General features: G+C 41.3%; 1 protein-coding gene across 21 annotated transcripts in view; it reads left to right on the top strand.

Moving 5' to 3' along the window:
• KALRN (kalirin RhoGEF kinase) overlaps positions 1–23282 on the top strand; it is a 489190-nt gene that overhangs the window by 404853 nt on the left and 61055 nt on the right. For 14 of the 21 annotated variants that reach the window (XR_012646382.1, XR_012646380.1, XR_012646383.1 and 11 more), the window contains 9 exons: positions 4384–4479; positions 6488–6618; positions 12343–12409; positions 13940–14043; positions 18095–18164; positions 19314–19400; positions 20560–20652; positions 22127–22177; positions 22562–22639. Coding sequence is in view for 16 of the 21 variants with exons in the window: in XM_075000961.1 (XP_074857062.1) it covers positions 4384–4479; positions 6488–6618; positions 12343–12409; positions 13940–14043; positions 18095–18164; positions 19314–19400; positions 20560–20652; positions 22127–22177; positions 22562–22639 (777 nt within the window). In the remaining 5 variants the exon portion in view is untranslated. The other 7 variants (XM_075000963.1, XM_075000962.1, XM_075000971.1 and 4 more) reach the window with 2 other exon arrangements.

Below are 23282 nucleotides of genomic sequence, written 5' to 3'. Positions count from 1 at the left end.
TCCTATGTACTTGAATTCAGTTTTTTTATTGCAACTTTTTTTGATCCTTTTGTACTCTTAAATGTCAGTCTGTTTTGGAAATGAGATTGATCTGAACTGGGTCTGTCCCAGGAAAGCTCATCACCGAATAAATCTTTTTTTGTTGGTCTTTAAAGTGCTACATTTCTGCTGCTGTTTTATTGGAGTGCAGAATTGTGGGGTTTTTAAACATTTTGGTTAGGATGAAGAAAGTCGGTTACCTCCATTCTGGTTTGCTTTCTGACTTGAATAGCACAAGTTTACACATGTTGATTCTAATTCCCTTGACTACAGCAATGGGAGCACAGCTTGATAGAATTTCTCCATATGCACTGCTTCAGTTTTCCCTATAAAAGCTACTGTGGCTGGTGAGAAGCTAGTTTAGCTTCAAATTGAAACTAGAAAGCTTTTTGTATTTTAATTCCATAGCAAGTTAGCCTTGTGAAACCATTTAAAATTTGTGGTGTGGGCACATGTGCACCCACTGCAGTATCATGGGACTGAAAGGATCCTTGAGAGGTCATAAAGTTCAGTCCCCCTGCATTCATGACAGGGGCAAGCACTATTGACCACCCCAACAGGTGTTTTATGTAAGCTGTTCTGAAAAATCTCCCATGATGGATATCTCATACCTTCCTTGAACTATATATTGCAGTGTTTTAACTGCTCAAGCAACTAGGTTGGCCATTAGGAAACTTCCTAAACCTTCCTTGCTGCAATTTAAGCCCATTGCTATTTGTTCACTACTCAGCAGTTAAGGAGAATAATTTTTCTCTTCTCCTTGGAACAACCTTTTAGATACTTTCAGTCTTTGTTTGCTAGACTGAACAAACCCAGTTCTTTCAATCTGCCCACATTAGGTCATGTCTTCTAGATCATTTTTTGGTTGGTTGTTTTTTGTAGCTCTTCTCTGGACGCTTTCCAGTTTATTCCCGTCCTTCCTGAAGTGTGTTTCCCAGAATTGGACACACTAGTGTAATCGTGACTCTTCAAAGACTATAGGTAATGGTTGAGATCTTCAGTCAGCTCCTTGATTATTCTAGGATACGTTTCGTTGGACCCTAATGATTTGAAGACATCTAACTTGAGTTAAAAATTCCTTATACGTTCTTTTTGCATTTTAGCTTCTGTCCCTATCCCATATTCCACTGATATTCACCATGTTATACCTTTTCATTGCCATCAACCTCCTTGGTGAAAACCAAAGCATTAGCCCACCGTAGTGGGTAGGTTTGGAACAGGAGTGGACCCCTTTCTGCTGTCAGAAGAAATCGATGGCTATTGTATTCCTTGTAACAGCGCCCTTTTGAGATGCAGAAGAAATGAAAGTTACATTAAACTGTATGCAAGTTATTGGGCACTATAATACTTCTCCCCAGCCCTACTGCCAAGGGGTGTACAGTGGACTGAAAATGTAAAACCATACAAATGCAAAAAAAGGTGCTCAATATTAAGCATCTCAGTCCCCATCGATGTACCCCCTGTCTTTTCACAAACATTAAGAAGGCTCAATGCTAATTGAAAGATAGGAGCTACAGGCATTGACTACCTCTGAAAATTTGACCCAATTAATTAGGCACCTACATTGGACAGTGGTGTAAACATCCAGCTATCTTCTCTTTTCAGAACCCTGCTCCTCAGTCATATATCTTTTTTTTTTCTAGGTGCCATTCCTGTTTTGAAGATCTGCATGTAATCTTTAGTAAGAATTTAAAGGTTATTTCAGTATGAATTTGAAGCTAATTCCTCTGTTAAATTAACGAGCTGATTATCTGTAACTTTGTTTAATTAGAGCTGTTGATTAGATGTGTCAGTTGGGTGAACGCTAAATCACAAATAATGACAGTGTTGACATTTTCTGAACTGCTTTAAGTGGATTAGTCTGCCCCTTTTCCCAATGCTGTACTATAGTAGCAAGACCCCTGCTGCCCTATCAGTGTTTGATTTCCCACAATAGTGTGGTGGCCACATGCCTAAATGGACTAATCTCTGCTGTCACTCCTTCTGGCTCTCGTTACCATCCTGTCTTAATATTTCATTAAAGCTTGGATAGTGATTTAATAAAAGCTATAACCTTTTCTCTCTATTCTGCCTCCCCCCTTGAAGCTGCAAACCTTCATTAACTGTCTGAGGAGATGAATAAGTCTTTTGTAATTCTAAAGGAATAAACAGTAAAGGCAGATGAATCTTCGCTGGCTGCTGTTAAACCATGTAAGGCACCTGTAAGTTGAATCTCTCTGACCCATGCAGAATAAGAGAATTTGACCTTCCATGGTTTGGCACTATTATTGAGCAGCATTACCAACACTTCCACTGCTTACTGGGCTCTTAGAAGACAATTAGGGGTAAATTACAGCTAAACAGCACTGAACGCTGAGAGCCAGGACACGTGGCTTTAAACAAACTGTATGGGACCATAGGAATTTGGCCATAACCATAAGTGGTCATCTGGCTAACTAAAATCATGAAATGTGTGTTGCTGGATGAGAGGATGCTAGATTAGAGTAGATATATTCAGCCTGTATTATCAGGGACATAGAGATACAGTCACTACTTTCTCTTCAGTAGAGGATAGCTCATATAGAAAAAAGTCTATATAGGTCTCTTGACAGAGCATTGTTAAAAAGTAGATGCTAAATTATAGACTTGTGTGCTGAATTTGGAAACCCACATGCAAAAATTCTGGCTTAGTGTTTGTGTTACAGCATTTTTTGGTGAGACCCAACACTAATATCTGTAGAGATGTTTCTTTGTCTGAAAACCCTTTTCTTTCATAGGCCTGGTCCAGGCGAGGAGCCTCTTAGAAAAGCACTCCTATTATGGATCTAGCTTGTTCTGGAAAAATCTACTCCTGCCACTAATCTCCACACCCTCACTCTCCAGACCTGAACTATGCCAGTGTAGCTAAGTCTATAGTGGGGGGGGGGGCTTTGCTGGCAGAGGCAATACGCAATTGTGTGTGGTGGTGGTGGGGGGCTTAAAGGCTTACGAGGGCACAACTGCCTCCCATATTACTTCTGGTCTGAACCAAAGGTTTTTGCACTGGGGTGCGTGGCAACGCTGGGGAGTGGTGAGGAGGCCTGAGTGCAGGCAACCTGGCAGAAATTAGACTGGATAGGTACATGCCCCTACACGTCACCGTAGTTTGCTGGCATAGCTGTGTTGGTCAGGAGTCATGTTTGTGCACATTCTCAACTGCTCTGCCTGCAGAACCTGTCGTGTAGGCCTGGGTGGCGATTGTTTTAAACTAAACAGTCTCTGCAACCTGAATTGGTGCTAACCTGTGAACCAGCAAGTGGAACAGACTAAATTTCTTACCCAAGTTGTTGACTTTGCCTCAGGTTTTGGACCCCTAAAGCCCAAGTCAAATTTTGCATGAGCGTACTGATCACCCACAGCTCTTATTTGCGTCTTGAAAACATTTGTATGTTAGCGCTGTGTGCCTTTGCTTCCCCATTTGTGAAATGAAGACTACAAAACTGATCTGTACTCAGTGGTAGACTGTGTGTGTAAAGCTACTAATTCCTTACTTTAAAATTCAGAATTTTCAATTTATTAATTATAATTCTACCTGTCACTTGCAACATGAGTAAAGAGAACTTTAATTTACGGGGTGACCATATGTGCTTTGCTTTTTTTTTTTTTTTTTTTTTTTTTAAGTACACAGTAACACAGCTACCTTTCCACTACTATTTAGGGTGACCATATGTCCTGTTTTGGCAGGGGCTGTCCCTTTTTATTCTACCCTCCCGCCCCCACCTCAAAAAAGTGGGTATTTGTCCCTGATCAAATTGACGAGCAAACTGGACCAACTTTAGCATGTGTGGGTGTGGGGGGTTATCCATGTGTGTACGTGTGTGTGCATGCACACGGAGGAACGTGTGGGGTGAGGGTAAGCAGTCAGGAAGCTGGGGTGGAGGGGAGAGCAAGCAGGACTCTTGTGAGCAGCAACACCCACTGCCAGCTCCAGTTCTGTATGGGGGTTGGGGGGGGAGTGCTGGGCAAATGACTCAAGCTAGTCCTGGGGAGAGCAAGGAAGCTTAGGCAAGCAGGCCAGAACAGCTCTATTCTGTGTCCTCTTTGCCTTTTGGGAAATATGGTCACCTGTTTAACATGTTCTTTTTAGCAGCTAGCTTTTCAATCCTACACGGAGACGCCACCCAGAATTCTACTGCTAATTCTGTGCTGCGCTAGTCTGATAGTTGGCCTCCTGACACTGCATGTCTTCCTCAAACCCTTTCCTGCACACATGTTCTTCCTGCTTGAGTCCCAAACATTACCTCTTCAATTGCTGGCTTTGTCACTTTTTCCTAACCCTTCTCATCCCTCTAACCTGCTTTTCCTTTGCAAACTGGTGTCTTGCAGTCCTCCTCTTTGCTAGCTGCTCGTCAAAGCTCCTCTGATGTCCCAACTGCTGCGGATCTTGTCAGTGCAATAGAAAAATTGGTCAAAAGTAAGCTGGTAAGTGTAGTGTCTTGGAAACTATGTACAGAACAGGCATAATTTTTTTTCTCTGTAGCATGGGTGTGAGTTTGCATTGCTTCATTTTTATTAACCCTTAGGTGTACCAGTTCTCAGCATGGAAGTTCTAATAGTTGCTAAAGTTTAAATGCAGTTGCAAGCTTCTGTGTAGATGTTCTACCAAAGCACTTGATAGCCTTTGAGCTGTGATACCAGTGAATTTCATGTAACACCTCTTCTGAGGAATGACTCTTTGAGGCTAACATTGTGGATTGTATTAAAGGCAAGACTGTATTCATAATATAACTTTTTAAATATGGGAATTTAGCTATGAAGACAATCAGTTTATTTTTTTACTTAAGTATTTCTGAAAATTTTAATAGCAAAATTGTTTAACCTATTAATGTGTGATAGCTGTGATTGAACCCTATTGAAATTCAAGCACTACCTGTGTCACTGTGCTTTTCTGCTAATAAACTCTGGGGCCATGTCCACACTAGCACAAATCTTTGAAATAGCCATGCAAATGGCCATTTTGAAGGCTACTAATGAGGTGCTGACATGCATATTCAGCACTGCATTAGCATGCTGCTAGCCACGCCTCTTCGAAATTGCTGCATTTCACTCCTGCGCGGCTCGTCCAGACGGAGGTCCTTTTCGAAAGGTCCCCAGGAACTGCTGAAGATGTGTGTTAGTGTAGATGTAGCCTGTATGCTCTACCAGGGTGAAAGCACTATCGAGCACTCTGGTTTTAGTTTATTCTAGTCCAGTTTTTACTGTATTGTACTTATAATTTATAATCAGTGTGAAAGTGTAGGTGCCCTTAGCAGACTCAAGCCTAGGATCTCAGGCACTTAGTGCAGGCCCCTCTACAGCTTGAGGTAAGGCCAGCTGGCTTTTAGCTTAAGCTGTATAGGACACTTTATTCTTTCTCTGTGATGCGGTCTAGGTACCACAACATGGAACAGGTGAACCACACGTAGATCTGTGCGTTACAAAAGGGATGGTTTTTCTTTGCATTTTGGCTTCCTTTAATCTACAGAGTAAAATATTCCTTGATCAATAAACTCAGGCAAATACTGTAGCTTAAGGTTGTGTTTCTTCAGTGAAGAAGTCAGAGTTGAGGCAGACCTATGCTGTGACTCTGAAGGCTTGTTTTCTTGCACTCATGTTAAAGGTGAAGAGAATAATAAAAGGTACTGGAATTCTTGAGTCTGTGGAACTGGTTTTGTCTGACAGTGATTCCACAATAGAAGTACTGTAGTAATTGGGGTTTACTACTTCCTCAGTCTGAGTTTTCGGCACACAGGTGGTATCTGGTTGGGGAAAGCTTGCCCTCATTCTGTGCACTTGGATGACTGTTAAATTGGGGATTTGGAGGAAATAGGTATTTCAGAATTAGATGGGCTTGTGACTAGAGAAGCAGGGCACTAGAAAAGGGGAAATTCTAGAAGCGCCACCAGGGGTTTAAACTACAGTGAATTAACAGTGCATATTAAGTCTCAAGTTTTCATAGGAGGATAGCTATTTAGTGCACTAACCCCAGGTAGTAAACTTTTTTTTTTTGTCTGAAATCCATTAAATAAACTTCCTGGAAATGACTAGTCATACCTGGTTTTGTATGTAATCTTCCACAGAAGAATATTTCAAATGCTTGTAGCCTAATTCTATCACATTTTGAAAGGCAGTGTGATTTCTTCATACCCATGCCCTTTTGCGATTTTGCTCTGAATAATTTTGATACTCATTCTAGCAATACCAGCATTTTCATACTGTGCTTAGTGATGTACGCTTTCTGCTCTGCAATGAGTCACTTGAGGTTTTAAGTTGCAGTTTTTTTAATATCAACCTCAAATAAAACCAGTTTGGTTGTAACTCAATCTCCAAGGGGAAGTAACTGAACATTAATCTGTTTTTAGTTTTCCCTACTCATGAGTGCAGAGGCAACTATTGCAGCAGAAGATAATGTTCTAGCTTTGCTCATCAAGGATAATGCTTTGTTCTTTAGACCCTAGAAGGAGGAACTTATCGAGGAAGCTTAAAAGATGGCACTGGGTGTTTAAATGAAGGGATGACGCCTTCTGCTCCCCCAAGAAACCTTGAAGAGGAACAAAAAGCCAAAGCAATGAGAGGCAGGATGTAAGTTATCTTGCTGCTTTTTCAGTTTTTCAAATACACACTACAAAAATGTGCACAGCGATTAAAGCAGGGAGACGTGCTTGGGTGATGGACGCACAGGACTGGTACTGTGAAGGTTTGAATTCCATTCTGTGCTCATTCAGCTTTCTTTTTAAAAAAAATGGATTTTTTTTCTTCACTAGTGGGAAGAGGGGAAAAATGTATCTGTCTTTATCATGGAATAACTGAAGTTAACAATGAGTATCCTTATCTATCCTAGTGGAGACCAGGGTGAAACCCCAGGCAGGATGATAAAGTACTAACTTCACACTCAGCCACTTTGGGGGGCAACTTTAGGGGCCTTTGTCTCAGCTAGGATTTTACAGTCAGAGCTGTTGTGTGGTGGTTTAGCTTGGGGAGTGGGGGATTGAGAAGAGGAATGCCTTTAGCAGAGATGTGAGAGCCTTCTCCTGTAAAGCTACATAATACATGCTGAGGGGTGTGGTGGCTGGTTTTAAAAACTAAGGCTTATCTATTTATACACTACCAGAAATGTGCTTGAAATTTACAGCTGAGAGAGCGCTCTTATCTTGATCATGCTTATCTAAACTGAGGCATGTCTTACCGTATGTTTATCATGACACACAGATGAGAGGACAGTGAGGGTTGGTAGAGGGAAGTCAGGGGTTATAAAAATAACAACTTGTCTGGTCTGGTTTTGATATGGAGTCTTGCAGTGTGAGCACTATTAATACAGCACTTTAGACTTCATTTGAGGGAGAATGCTAGGATATGTAGATCTCATGGAAGTGTTTAATGAGCAGAAGAATAGCAGATGGGCTAGAGAAAGGTTAAGGGTATGGAAAGGGAACTGTGGTAGGGGGAAGACAGGCCAGTAGAGCTTTGAAAGGCCATGTGAGTCTCTCTTGAATTTGATGCAGAAGACAGAGAAATAATCGGTGAGCAGCTTGATGTAGTCCTAGCAAACAAAGTACGCTTTTTTGGATGACTTTTTGAATGGATTAGAGCAGGTTAGAGGAGATGCATGCTCTGCTTTACCTGGAGAGAACACCTTTGATGTGTAAACTGATTGATTGTTCTCGTAAGATTGTCCCAATGTTGCAAGTAGCTGGTTTCAGTATCTGTCTGATTAATGAATCACAGTTTACCATTGCAAGCTGTATTCTTTGCATTCTCCATTTAGAGAAACATGCCATTTTGTATGCATAGATATGTGATGCTCTTTGAAATGCAAGTGCTCTGGCAGGTATGTACTATGTATCTCTCTGTGTTTGGTTTCAGTCCAAATAAATGCCTTTTACTCCAGGATGTTTAGATGTAAGTGGCTTTCAGCATAAGGCCTCTCTGGTACACTACTTTCTCTGGTCTTTATCTGGTACTACATGGCTTCTTGTTTTAATAACCTGTTGATTTGGATTTGACCTCTTTATGACCTCTTTCTCAGCAAATAGTAGATTACTTGTGAAGTCATATTTGTAGGTGGTAATCTCGTACATGCATGTGTCCTTTCACCTTTCATCTCCGTTCAGAGCCCCTATTCCAGCAGATATTGCTGAAATATATGCATGCCAAGTTAAAGGGGTGTTTTCTTAATCCTGTCATACCCTCAAGAGAGAACTTGGGGGTGTTGTCAAGATATACTAATTTTTATTTAAAAGAGTAGGGAAGGGTCCACTTCTGCTTACCAGTCCCCCCACATTCCCAGGTGGAAGGAAAAATACTTCGGTAACAACAGAAAAAGGCATGTAATAGACCTGTATTCCCCACAGTTTTGTATTTGTAAATGATTCATTTTTGTTACCTGTTTCAGATATTCTAGGTTAAGGAAGCTTGTTCTCGGATGTCCCTTTCCTAAAAAGTCTGTAATTACTACTACCAAGTTATGGAGGAGTTTGTCATACGTGGCCGAGCAATAGATAAAAACTACCAAGTGACATTCAACAGAATTGTTTCAAATCATGCAGTTTCCGCTACGTCATCTTTAGAGTAGTGAGTGGATGCAATTTTAAGCTATGTAGGTGCTGAACTAAGCTCCCAAAGTAAGAAAAATGTACCACTTTGCTTTAAATCTCCTGAAGTATTGGCCAAACTGACACCTTTTGCTCATCAGAAGTTACAATGGTTAGTCTTGAAGGGTGCTTAAATTCTTTGCCTCAGACCTATAAACACTGTAGTGCTGGCATTGTTTATATTGTAATTTTCTTTGCATAGACACTTAAGGCCAAATTCTGCCTCCTGAATAATTTAAGTGTAGAACAGCAGTGGGCAAGGGGGCCCTATTCCATCAACACCCTCAGGTAGGCTTCCTGCTGCAGCCCAGCTGGCTGCCTCCACGTGCTTCTCCCTGGGACTGCAGGAGGCAGGGAGCCTGCCTGAGTGTCCCAGTGGGCTGCTGGCTGGGAGCTGCCTAGGTAAGTGCCTCCCAGCCAAAGCATGCATCTGGTACCCCCAATTTCCTGCCCCAGGTCACTACCCAAACCCTCTGCACCTCCTCTCCTTGCTCAGGTGACAACTCCCTACCAGACTCTGTACCCTTTCCTACACGCCTCCACCATGTCAGAATCCCCTACCCCAAGCTCTCTTCTACACCCAACCTCTGTCCCAAACACCCACACCTCCACAGAAAAGTGCAGCCTTTGAACACTTTCCAAAATCTTGGGGTGGTCCCCCATCAAAAATTAGTGCCTGCTTCTGGCATAAGAGGGGAGGAAGTGTTTCTTCAACATCCAGGGGTCCCATCTAGTGCTAAGGGCCACGTTCCCCTCTGTTCAGTAAATCTGGCACTGACATATGTTGTATCTCCTTGGCTGGAATATTTCTTAGCAGCACATGGTAAGTCAGCCAGGGAGCAGCTGCACAGGGTGTATGCAGGGCTGTGGCTGGGCCTGGGGAGCCACCCCTGTGCTGCAGGGCTGTTCTGTGGGGTGGGAAGGGGCAACAGCCATGTGCTGCACTGCCCTGGCTGGGGATTACCTGGGGTAGGGGATGGGTGGTGGGCAGCTGGGGCATCCACAGGATTTCACACTCGCCATGCCCTCCTAGCCTACTGGGCTGACAGAGTAGTCGCTCTGTGGTGAGTGCTGGGGAGGTGGGGGAGGCAATCCCCTGCTGCTGCTGCAGTCTCCCCCACCACCCAACCCTGGTCCAGGTAATCCTCCTCCTGCTGCCCATAGGATGAGTGGGGTGGCTGCCTTGGCCCATTTGTTCCATAAATAGGACAGGTCTAGGCATATGCTTGCCTACAGACCTACACTGCTGCTTTTTAAAGGAGCAGCTGTTTGCCCAGCATGTATTACACATGTATGGAAGTTGGCAAAGTGGTTCTTAGAATACGCAGCTAGCTGGCATTTCTGCTTACACTCCTGACTCTTGCCCAAGAGGCTGGATTTTGCTGCTTGAACAAGAAGCAACATGCCCTCTTTGTGCAGAGGATCTGTGGAAAAATCTTCTTCTCTGCTTTGCCTAAACAGGGCATAAATGGGTGCTACCAACACTGCCATCATACTCCATGTGTCTCAGGTTTTCTGTACCTTGCATCACTATACTCTTGTCTTCATGTCTCAGGTTTTCATGATTTGGCAGAAAAATTATTCCAGGCAAAATGGCACATTGTGATGAATGCTCCCCTAATTTTTCACCTCCATGTGTGGAATAAGCACCTAGGCACGTGCAGACGTACACCACCAGTAGAAACATGCTGTGCGCTTTCTGCAAATCAGCTGGGTGGTACCTGAATCGCTGTGTCCATCTGAGCACTCAGCTTACAGGGAACACAGGTTGTGACCTCACTGCTGTCTCAGCTAAGCAGTTTGTATATCTGTAACATGTTGCATCGGACAGGATACCAACCACCATTTTGTTAGACGACAAGAGGTCCAGTGGCACCTTGTAGACTAACATACTTTGGAGCAACTGCATCTAATGAAGGGGGTCTTTGCCCACGAAAGCTTACACTCCAAAATGTTAGTCTATAAGGTGCCATAGGACTACTTGTTTTTTGAAGATACAGACAAACTCAGCTGCCTCTCTGATACTTGTCACCATTTTGTTATGCAGCATCAGCTTAGAATAGAATCTTTCACCTGCTACATCTGGTTCAAAATTATCACTTCATTAGTGCCCAGTATTATCAAATTATATTGTGAGGGGAGGTTTACAAGTCACCAAATATATCCTAGCTGTAGAATCTCACTAGCCCATGTGATCCACCTTTCTTCTTTCAAATGCCTGTGACTAGAATTTTTTTTCTGTATGAGTTACCACAGCTTCCATATTGGCTCTGTAGGAACACTGCTGTCATTTCAAGTGAGTCATAGCTGATTGATGTATACAGGCATGAGGGCATTCCCCTATCTTGTTAAATTTTATCAGTGTGCCTTTGAACTTGAGCTGGATGGAATTTAGCTCACATAGTGCTAAATAAGTTTCTTTGAGAGGGAGATTGAACACAATTGAAATAAACAAAGCCTTTGACAGCCGTACCCAGATTATTTACCATAATAGCTCAGTCCTTTGGAAAGGAGATAGGGTCAGTCTCTTAGCACTAAATCACAAGTGAAATGGAAGACTAACTCCTTGTAGCTTATGGAAGGACACAGTTGAATGAAACTTGTTTATAGTGATGGGGACTCTCTGGCAGCCAGGGGAACAGAATACTTGCAGTGAGGTATAATGTACTTGAGAAATTTCAGAGCTACTGCTGTGGTACTCTTTCTTCTCTGTGCAGTGTCATACATGGAATTGGGGTTGTCTGAGCATGGGTATAGCTCTTTGAGGGGGTTGCCTGTGTCTTCTACTTAGGAGTACAGCCAGCATGCTGGAACTGCAAAAGTGTTTTTTTATTTTGATTTCCCTGCCACCATGCTCACCAGGGTGAAGAAGGATCATGCCAAGATTCTTACCATGTCTGCTTGGTTAAGGTAGTGTTAGTTCTGTGCTCTTCACAGCCTCTCAACTCTAACTCCATGTGCTTTATCTCCATTCCTCAAACTGCTATCCAAGCGTCAGGGGCAGATGTTGCAACCTAAACCCAACAATGTGCACTTTGCCATGTGGATGTTGAGTGATTAGGTGAAGTGCAAATGAACTGCTAAGTGGCAGTTCAGGAAATATTGCTTATAGGAAGCATAGACCCACTCATGTGGCCACAGTGTGTGGGGGGGGGGTAAGTTTTTGTGTGGTGGTCTCTATGGAATACAAGCACAGAGGTGCAAATTCAGGACATTCTGGAGTACCACATGCAACAGCTTCACTTTTCTGGGAAGATTGCCACTGCCACAGTCCATTGTCCGGAGTTCAATTTTAGCAGGCCTGGTAGGGATACGTTAAATTGAACTCGCAGGGCATTTGTCACCACTGGAAAATATACTGGCTTACCTTTACATAGGTGACAAAGTATCAGTAAAATGGGGGGGGGGGATCAGTCTCAGTAGAATGTAGTTTAAGGGGAAGTTGCACACTTTTTTCCCCCCATCTAATCCTGCCAATTGGCTCGCTGCTCCAGGAGGATGATAGTGCTGGTGAGGAGGATTGTTACCTCTGACACAAATGAATATTCCTGAACTGACAGGCTTACGTTTTTCATCAGATAGTAACCAGTGAGCTGGGAATTAGGTCATGTGATCTGGTATAAGGATATTGTTTTCTAGTTAGTTAGAAATCTACTGTGGTAGAGAGAAGAAATAATGGATATATTGAGAAATGATGCAGTTATTTTTAATCTAGGTTTGTCTTGAACGAGCTGGTGCAGACTGAGAAGGATTACGTCAAAGACTTGGGAATCGTGGTGGAGGTGAGTGGTTTTTGTTTGTTTTTGTTTTCTTTTTTTTTTTTTTTTTTTTTTAAAAAAAAAAAAAGTCCATTTAATATCTTTAAACTTGGTTCAGTTCAGGAAAAAGATGTCCCATTGACTGGATGCTGTGCTAAAAAGTACCTAAAGTAAATGAAGCTCACGTACAAAATTCAGAACATACAATGAAGTATGCAAGGTTCTGAACTGGCTGACTTGTTTTGTCAGGAGCAACAAGAAGCAGTCCTATAGCACTTTGAAGACTAACAAAATAATATAATAGGTGGTGGAAAATTCTGACCAGATCTGAAGAAGTGGGTCTGTCCCACGAAAGCTCATCACCTATTATTATATTTGTCTCCAAAAAGCTACAGGACTGCTTTTTTGTTTTTGTGAAGATACAGACTACCATGGCTACCTCTCTGACTTGTTTGTCTTGGGTTGTGGTAAGACCTTTTCAGCTGTAGTAGGCTTTCAGGTGACGGAATAGATTTTTTAATTCCTTCCTTCCTTGCACTTCTTATATATATATGCCCATTGCTGAGAGACAGAGGTCCTATCTGAACCTGGAACTGATTTTTAATAATGGCATAAGCTTCCATGAGAGAGACCCAAATCAAAATTCCAGATATGAATACTTCTAAATAGTGGCACCAGGAGCTAAACAGCCTGTTTCAAACCCATATGAAGCCGCTAAGTTATTTCTTTGCAACCCACTTTGGGATGAGAGGAACTGTATCAAAGTTGTTCTTTGTTCTACACTTTCAAAGGTGTCCATTAATCTTGTCTGCTTCAGTGGGGAACCCAAAAACTGATACCTGGATACTGTGAGAGGTTATTCAGTGCACAGAACACCACTCGTTGTCCAAAACACAAGGGCACTGAAAACTAGTGACTTCTCTGGGAATCTTTCCTTTGCTTTTTGTAAATGCAATGGCTGGAAGCATTCACTGAACTAATATAATAGTGGCTTTCAAAGGTTTCCAAAATTTAAGAACTGGTGTTCGCTTACTCAAATAGTGAAGTGTAGGCAAAGGTAAACTGTCATTTGTCATGCTGTAAAGACGCAAGTGGAATGCTCAGATGGCATGAGAAATCCTATCTGTCCATAAATTCATGACAGTCTTATGCACCTAAGATGTACTTTTTTTTTCTTTTTGATAAGAAAATTCTGTGCCATGTTTGGCTTCTTACGCTTATTAGGGAATGCAGGAATTTTTGACAAACCACTCTTATATAACTTTAATTTGCATTTGTATGTTTAATGACCTCCTATAAAGGTTGTACACATTTATTGTAAAGTTACAGAATAGATCCTTTTTTGTACCTTTTTTTCTCTCAAGTTTAGAATTCAAAATGTAAGATGGCTATCTAATTTTAAACTGCATAACATGCATTTTAAATACTTTGGCTTTCTAAAGGAAAAAGATCCTAGCTATTATGATGGCATGGATTTTGTGCTTTTGCTGAAAAATGAACATTAATTATTCTTCATCTAGGCCACTGATTAATCACTGATCTTCTACGTCTTAGGGCTTCATGAAGAGTATAGAAGAAAAGGGAGTCCCTGAAGATATGAAAGGAAAAGACAAGATTGTATTTGGTAATATCCACCAGATTTATGACTGGCACAAGGAGTAAGTTGGATTTTTTTAAAAGGATCTTTGACAACTGTACTTTCAAGGAGTTAGTTGCCTGGGTTCTGACCCTGTCTCTACCACCAAATTTACTTCAAATGGACCTTGCACAAGGTCTTGCAAACTTTGACCCCCTAGGGAAGAGTTAAAATAATATAACTTTTTACAGGTGCTGCTGAGTCATCTTTACTCATTTGGGCTTCAGTGGGCACTAGCACTTCAGAAAATAGATATTTTTGTTCAGGACCTCACATAATTTTGCAATGACAAAACTGTGGGTCTTGAACACAAATGTGAAGTGTGTGCACTTGTATGGTTGTGATACCTGTCATACTAAAGTCTTCAGATCACAAGCTACAGACACTCAAACAGATGCGTAGGGCACATCCTTCTCATCAAGTGGCAAGACTTTGTCATAAATGAGCAGCTTTAGAACCAGAGCAGGACAAGAACCACTTGACATTCAAATCAAGAAGAAAGTGGGGATGGCTAGGCTCCACACTCAAAACAACATCCAGCATAGTCCATCACTCTCTCAAATGGAGCCACAAGGAAAATGCAAAAGAGGAAGATATCCTGAGATTAAAGGACAGCAACTGGGATACTCCTGGAGTCAGCTAAAAGTTTTGTCTCAAGACAGAGTGAAATGCAGGAGGCTTGTAGATGACCTGTGCCCCACTCTGAGTACAAGGGTTTAAGTTCAGTCTGAAACATGGTCTTTGTGAGGGGAGGGATAGCTCAGTGCCTTGAGCACTGGCCTGCTAAACCCAGGGTTGTAAGGTCAATCCTTGAGACGACCACTTAGGGATTGGTGCAAATAGATATCGGGGATGGTGCTTGGCTTTGCTGAGAGGGCAGGGGACGGGACTAGATGACCTCCAGAGGTCCCTTCCAATTCTAGGAGAGAGGTGTGTGTGTGATTGAAAATTTCCATAAATCGGCACTTTATTATTGAGATAGTAGGTCTATAAAATGAATTCAAAGTAACTTCCACTCACTCTGATGGACCTTAACTTACCTCAAGCTTTTGATATTGGGATTGGTGGGTGCTCAGTAACTCTGAAAACCACCTATGCATTGTTTCCCAATAGAACTGGAATGGTGGCAAAGGGCTAGCATGGATATGGGCATGGAGGAAATGGAGCAAATACATGGGAAAAGGAAACAGTATATGGAAAGCTGCATCAGTCCATGATTTGTAGTTGGATGTAGAAAATCAAACATAAGATAGCTGTGGAATCCCTTAGGGTGGTGTATTTCTGGACACTAGCCCTCCAGTAGTCTGCTCATTTCAAGTCCTAAAACGGTGGAATCTGTGTGATCCACAAACACCTTCCAGGTGGACTGTGTGCTTAGAGCTCTGTTTCACTCCCCACATGCAGCTGTAGAACTGGAGCACAAGGGGATTGAGGTGTCTCAGTTGGGCAACGTCTCGGGGGCGGGGAGGGCATTCCCCTCACCTTTTTGTGTGGCCCGGATGAATTTTTGAGGGTCTGACCCAAAAGTTCCCCACCATAATGTTGAAACCTTTTTAACCTAAATTAATATTTTACTTTGGTAAACGCAATATAGGTAATAAGATGGGGGCATGCCCCACTGCCTTGTGGGTTATTCTGGGAAGGAGCAAGGCTAAGGGAGTAAACCCTGACAGAAAATCCAGAGGGGAGTCCTGGGGCGGTTCTGTGTCAACTTCTGGCATTGACCCGGAAACTCCTGCAGCTGAGCTGGTACCAGACGTAGAAGTTATCCTCTCCTTCAGACTATATCAGTAAAGCTGAGAGGGGGACGCTGGCATCTGGGCAGCCCAGGGTCCCAAAAAAAAAAAAATTGCCCCGGCTCACGCCTGGAGAGGTACTCCAGCATCGCTTAACAGCATTTTGATCCATAGTCCACGTAGACTGAAGGATGCCTATTGTACTACTGGGGGCATAACTAGCAATATATTACAGCTGTGAATTTGTTTTTGTTCCAGTAGCCTATGTCAATTATTTAGTGTTTAGAGATAAGTGAAATGGATTTTGTCATTATGGGTGACTGGTTGGGGGTCCGCGGAAGGCTTTTCATTGAGCATGGTGGGACATGGGCCAAAAAGTTTGAAAACCATTGTGGTAGAAATTGATTATTTAAAATGTGTCAGTGAACAACGTCTTGGTTTTACCTTGAACGTGACAGCCATTGTTTGCTTCTTGAAACCTTTGAGAACAATAGCAGTCATTGACTCTGCAGTGCATTTCAATTCTGGCACTCATAAACATTCAGCTGCTACAGCTCACTACTGCAGAGCTTGTCTTACTTGTTGAAAGGTTCCTGATGATGAGAAATAAATGTCTGAAGTCATTATTCCAAAGTGTTAACCAGGATTTTTAAATAAGGTCAGATTTCCTGGAGATCATCTGTATTTGATTAATGAAAGTCCCATATATAATCAAATGGACTTTGGATGTCAATTATTTCTAGTTTATTAGTTCTGTTGATTTTGTTGCAATGGAATTCTTGAAATGCATATAGCTGACCTGTTAGACTGGTATCAAGAGGAAGTTTAATGCTAGCTACATCTTTTAACAGCAGTAATCTTACTGTAGAGTTGGAGAAAGTATGTGTAAACTCAAGTAAAAGCAAAATATAAATGGCTCCAGACATCTGTCTAGCTGAGAACGTGCAGTATCTTTGCTCCTTGCCAGTTCTCCTGTTGTGAATGTTTAAATGGAAGGAGAAAAAAAAATCTCAACCTTTTTAGTTAGTTAAGTGGTTAAACAGTTTAAAAATAGGAGCATGAAGACCTAGAAGAACGAGGTCCTGGTCTAAGATCCTTAGATTCCACGATAATATTGACAATCTCCTGTGATATGATAGGAAACAAGGGGCTGAAGTTGAAGCAGCAAAGGCAGTTTAGGCTGGACATTAGGGGGGAAAAATCATGTCCAGGTGGTTAAGCACTGGAATAAATTGTCTAACCTGCTCTTAAATCTCCAATAATGGAGATTCCACAACTTCCTTAGGTAAACAGCAGTCAGGGATGGTCTAGATGGCTCTTGGTCCTGCCATGAGCACTGAGGATTGGATTCGACGTCTCAAGTTTCCTTCCAGTTCTGTTCTATGAGTATTGAGCAAATGTAGAAATAACAAGCAGTCCTTTACATCTTAGCCTAACATATTTATTAGGTAATAGGCTTTCATGGACAAGACCCACTTCCCAGTAGTTGGTTCATCTTTAGTGAGGGTCAGAGCAAGGAAGAGTTAATGATGAAATTCATGACCCCAAGACTTAAAGCATCTCCCTTCAAAAAGCTGTATATGAAACAAGTCTCTGTTGAAACTGGACCTTGCCAGGACTTGTTTACTCGAGGCAATGTTTCGCCCCATGCCAGGCATCTGCGGTGAAGATCCATGAAGAGACTTAAGCTGGGAATTGCTCAGTCTAAAAGAGAACCTGTTTTTTTCAGTACCCTCTGCTTTTTCAGAAGCTCTCTCCTTTGGCGCTGTTAAAAACGGCATCTAGAAACAAAGCGCCTTCAACAAAGCTCATTTTTCTGCATCTAAATAAAATCCCTTCATAGAAGGGATTCAAGCTGGAGGTCTCTAACAGTGTTGATCAATGTAAATATTTTGTTCATCATATTGTTATGCAAAGATAAACTAGAGCTGGTCAAAAGTTTGTAATCAACATATTTAGGCAAAATTCTGCATGGGTTTTGTTCAACTGAACACTTTTTTTTTTTTTTTTGCTATTTATTTTCAAAAGCTACTTTTTTTTTGGGGGGGGGGCGCGTAAAATGTTGGGTTTTCACCCCAGTCATTTGGTTAATTTTTTTTTTTAAATTTGAGAACTGACTTTCTCCCTGAACCCCTTCCAATCCGAACAGTGCTCTGATCGGTGCAGTGTGCACCTAAAGGAAGGCCAAGTTTTCCACTCTTGTGCAGTCGTTGTGAAATTCTCTAGCTGAGATTAGATAATGAGAAGATGAAGGTATGTGGGAAAGAGGAGTGGGGTAATGTGGGTGTTTAAGAGGAAGAAACAATTCTGAATTGCTGATCTTCTCTTTATTTCCAGTTTTTTCCTGGCTGAACTAGAAAAATGTCTCCAGGAGCATGACCGTTTAGCACAGCTTTTTATCAAACATGTGAGTGTGTGCGCTCTGGTCTCATTGTAACTTTCTCTCAGAATTTCAGTTTGGCCTTGTTAAAAACCATGTGAACATAGGAAATTTATATCAGGATTAAAAATGTTTATACTTAGCTACTGAATGACTGGGTTTCCCTAATAATAAAACCAACGGACATTGTGTGAACATATTCCTGCATTTGCTTGGTCCTGTCCAAGTAGCATGCTCACACAGACTAGTCATATGTGTAACTCCAGATACTCTGGCTACTTCCTCCAGACCTGAGGGAACACTTCTGTAGAGTTTGGAAGACTGTGTTCCTTCTACCATTGCAAATGAACTAATAAAAGATACGCATCACCTTCCTTCTCAGTCTCTGGTATCTTGGAAACAACAAGCCGAACATATACATAAGAAATTTACTTATTCCCTGGTGAGAAGCGTTTAGCTTCTTAAAAGCATAAAATGGTGTGCTTGCACATCTTGATGTTTGTTTTACTGAAGTTGACAAAGCAAAAATGCATTTCCTAGTAATTCTCATTTGGCTGTTGAGTTGGCTATTTTCTTTTTGGGGGCTGGGAATCCTTTGCATAATACAAGACTGCATGCCAGGTGTCTGTGTTCTCTGAAGGTGTATTTAAGAGTAGTTTTTATAGCACTAATGTTTTTAAATATTAGAAAATTTCTATGCTTTTAACTTAGAGACTGCAGAACAACTTGTTGGTGTTCAGTTAATTTTAAAAGGAGCATAGATACTGGACCATACCTTTTGGCTAGCATAAATCTGCTATGGTGAATTCAATGCAGTGAAAAATCTGACTACTTGTAAAGTTTCCATGTTGCAAATACATGAGCACCTGACTAGTACAGTTTTCTCAATTGGACTACTTGCCAAAGCAAAGCTATTCAAAGGCCTGAATGTTGGGAGGATCAGGGCTGCATTGTGTTAAATATTTCATAATGGGGAAGCAACATTCTCCTTGATGAAAAGCAATTGAGGCAGATTCAGGTCACCCAGAACCAATCTGATTCTATTGCTTTGCACCTTTTGTGTGCATGAGCAACATGAAACAGAACAGTTCTAGCATTTTCCTGCCAATCTGTTGTTTTTAAATAAAGTATAATAGTTAATACCTTACTAGACTCCTGTGCATCTTTTCTTCCCAGGAGAGAAGATTACACATGTATGTGGTGTACTGCCAAAACAAACCACGATCGGAATACGTAGTAGCTGAATATGATGCCTATTTTGAGGTAAGGTAGCCCGTGTGCACTGAATACTACTGCTGCCTGCACTGGTGACATAAAGTTAAAGGAGAATTACCCCAAAACCAATTGGGTTTGGCTCCTTTTGGCTAAAATAAAGCATTTTGTGATGGGATTTGTTCGTGCATAAGTATATTCTGCTTACAGTATCTTTTTTTTTCCAGCAAATCCTGATGCATTAATCACAAATTCCAGTTTGCAGCTAATGGCTAGCCTAGGGGCACACAGTGGGGTCGGTGGGTCCCCTTGGAGAGGTGTGAAATTTCGTAAGGGGGAGGGAGGCGGTGTTAGGCATCCATCTAATTAAAAATGTTGAAATGTTAGTTTTTTAATGTGTTCACATGTATATACCGCTTACTAAAGTTCTTATATTCTACGTACTTTCTTACACATGCCAAAAGGTCTTTTTTACATGAACATAATTGAAATTTGTTAGTTTGGATTATGTTAGTCTAGTTGAGGAGGCCTTGCTAATTGCAAGGATGAAAAGAGGGGCCCAAAGTAAAAAGTTTGCTCACACCGAGGTAGGCTATTGTGTTTCCAATGCAAAAACTTTACTTCAGACCAAGAGGATGGGGAGACATGGCCTTTGCCACTTCTGATCTTTACAGAGAGTAGTTGGGGGCTGGGGGGTGTTAGCTGGTGGATGTGCATATTTATGTAGGTTTTTATCTAATTGGCTGACTGCCATTGTGGTGGGTAGAAGTTAAGAATTCTACATTACCCAGCAGAATACTAAATTTCCTTAAGACTTTTTGGATTCAATCCAAGAAGTGTTTGGGTCTATGCAGAAAAGTTGAGTAATGAGGGGAAGGCCTTCCCTTTCATTAAAGGGAGCATCACTGCAACCTTTCATGCTGTTCAGGACTTCTTTATGGCCACCACCCATCTGTGATGGGAAGAGCAGTCTCTCTAGGTTTGTAATTCCTGCTCAGACTGAAAAAGAATCCCAGGTGTTTAGATTTCCTTCAAAGTGTTTTTGCCAAATGCCAAAAAGGGACAGTTAAGACTTTAAAAATGACAGTCTTCAATTGATTTGTGTCACTTGGCTTGTCACGTTTACTGTATTCACTAATAGAATAGCTATTCATGTCCTCATGTGGTTTCATAATGATTTTGTAATATTTGTGGTGGTGATTATTTTCAGGAGGTACAACAAGAAATAAACCAGCGGTTAACCCTCAGTGACTTTTTAATCAAACCTATTCAAAGAATAACCAAGTACCAGCTTCTGCTCAAGGTGAGTGGAAAGAGGCAAATCAGGTTAAGCTATGGATCAGACATCTTGCATTAGGTTTAGAATTGATGGTGTTTGTCTGTAAAATTGATACAATATACCCCATAAGATAATTTAAAATTTGTAACAAATCTTTTAACTCATTAAGAGAAAAGTGAATGGAAGAGAGAAGCTCTGTTTATATCATATCCCCTACAATATTTCTCCTGTAGATAAACATCTAGCCAGTAGGGCCTCCCCTAGCTTGTGTCTGAGAACAGTTTGGTTGCTGATGACTAAATATGTTATGCCGGTTGTCTTTCACGTGCTTTTGTTGCTTTGACTCTTTCTAAACTATTGATGTTTAGCAATGTGCTGCATGCGCCATACAAAAATTGGAGCTGACAAACTTCGGAGCTTCTCATTTTTGAGGAAATAATGATAGAAAATGAGGGTTTTTAAAGAGCTTATTTTAATGAAGTTTAAAAAAACAAAAACTGGAAGATGCCCACTTTCTTCCAGCCCTGGAAAATTAAATTAGCAAAAGGTAGAAAACTTCCACTGAAGAAAATAGTTTTCCCTGCTACCCCTCCGCTCACTTCCTTAATTTTTTCAAATATTCCTGTGGGGCTCAAACAGGAGGATTTCAGATGAACAGGAATGTTCTTTGCAAGATGATACCCACCAAAATCTTTCCCATTTTCTGGTCAGTTCTAACTGGAATAAACCAGTCTAGAAATATCACTAGCACAGATGGATAATGAATGAAGACCAGTGCTTTTAACAGTTGTGTATGGAGCTTCTGTATGTCAGTATTGTTTGCTCCAGAATGAGAAACCCATCCAAATTTTTAGTGTCTGCTTTGGGAGTCCAACTAGACACTACGTGATTTTTCAAGGATTCTGAGGTACCATAGTTCTTCCCCAACTCAAGCTGCTCATCTCTGAACATCTAACCTCAGATGCCTAATTTTAGTTGCCAACTTGAATGACTTCTGAAATTTGACCCATAATCTACAAAGATACTGATTGTGTTTTTTAAAAAAAAAAAAAAAAAAAAAAACTACTTAGTACATCAAACTGACTGCCATCAGCCTGTGCTTTTTGTACAGTTACCAAGAGGAAATTGCATTTGGGTTTTTCCCTCCCTTTTGAAATCTCACAGAAAACTATCTTCAAGCATGTGGTCTTGTGGCTTAAGAGGGAACTGAGTCAGCATTCCCAAACTAATTTTAGTTCAGTCCAGTCTTTTACTTTCAGCAACTCATTAAAGCAGTTGTGCTTGTTTTCTCCCCCTATAAAATGAGTAGAACGTTTTCCTTACCTCACAAGCAAGCTTTTGAAGGCTAATTTATATTAAGCTCTCAGATTCTCAATGTTAAGTACAGATTTCATTTTCTGTGAAGTTGCATCTTATCACTCACCGGTGATTTTCTTTTTAAATTGGGAAATAGATGTTTCCTAAAACATCTTCATTAGGACTGTCTTGCTTTCTTTAGGACTTCCTGAGATACAGTGAGAAAGCTGGGCTGGAGTGCTCTGATATAGAGGTATACTTTTATGTCTTAGATTCTACTGCTTTATCTGGTTTATTGCTGACTAGTGGGATTTTGTAGAGAAAGTAACTTCTCAATAGACTATTGAGATGAGCAAAAGCCATCCCTTTATTCCGTGGGGTTTCTTAAACTAGAATAAAAAATATTGAAGCTACAGGTAGCTGGGGAGTGGGGGCAGCTGGTCTGTGCATGACAGATCTCCCACTGACACTTGTGAAACACCTAGATACAAGAATCATGCCTTTAACTTCTAAAAATGTGTGCCTCAGTAATTTATCATTTGACTGTTTAGTGGGCTATACTCCTTAATCTTAAGGAGAACTCTGGTTTCCCATAATTCATGTACTGTTGTCTTTTTTTTTTTTTTTAATTTAACAGAAAGCGGTTGAATTAATGTGCCTTGTACCAAAACGTTGCAATGATATGATGAACCTGGGCCGCCTTCAAGGCTTTGAGGTATGCATCTGTTGTGTGTAGAGGCTAAAAGAGCAGTGCTCAAAGGACTATGAGAGGCTGTTGTTTTTTCCAATAATTATCTCCACAGATTTGTCCTTCAAGCCTCTGTAGCTAGTGTCCTGCTTTTAACTCTGAACTACATTCCTCTGAGACTTTGGGAAGAGGGGTGGGGAGAATGGACGTACACCTGTAGCTCTAAAAAATGGAACAGTCCTGTACAGGTGTAAAATCTGAGGCCTGTTATTGCTTCCCAAAGCTTGAATTGCAGACTACTTATTCTCTCTTCCTGCCAGAATGAACAGCCTCCCGTCCAGACTCCTTTGCTGCTTAGCATGGTATCCCAAAAGCTTGAGTGAAGTAGCTCAACATGAGCGAGCACCTGTGCTCAAAGTTTTGAGGCTTCAGAGGTAGTTCTGAAATGATCTGCCAAGCTGACTTATCCAGTGCAGGAATTGTCTAGCCTGGTAAAATGCCTCATCTCAGAGATTGTTTGGCATGCCTTAAACCATAGCTCAGATTATAATGGGAATGTTGTTGGAAACCAGGTATAAAAACATTCTATTGGAGACTTGGCATTTTCTCTTGGGAATTGCAGTTAGTGGTGATGAGAATAAAGAGCAGCTGTGTTAGTACTCTGAACTCT

This window comes from Carettochelys insculpta, chromosome 8, assembly GCF_033958435.1.
Source record: "Carettochelys insculpta isolate YL-2023 chromosome 8, ASM3395843v1, whole genome shotgun sequence".
Taxonomy (NCBI): Eukaryota; Metazoa; Chordata; order Testudines; family Carettochelyidae; genus Carettochelys; species Carettochelys insculpta.
The sequence above is the reverse complement of the archived record's forward strand: the minus strand, read 5'-3'. Positions and strand labels throughout refer to the sequence as shown.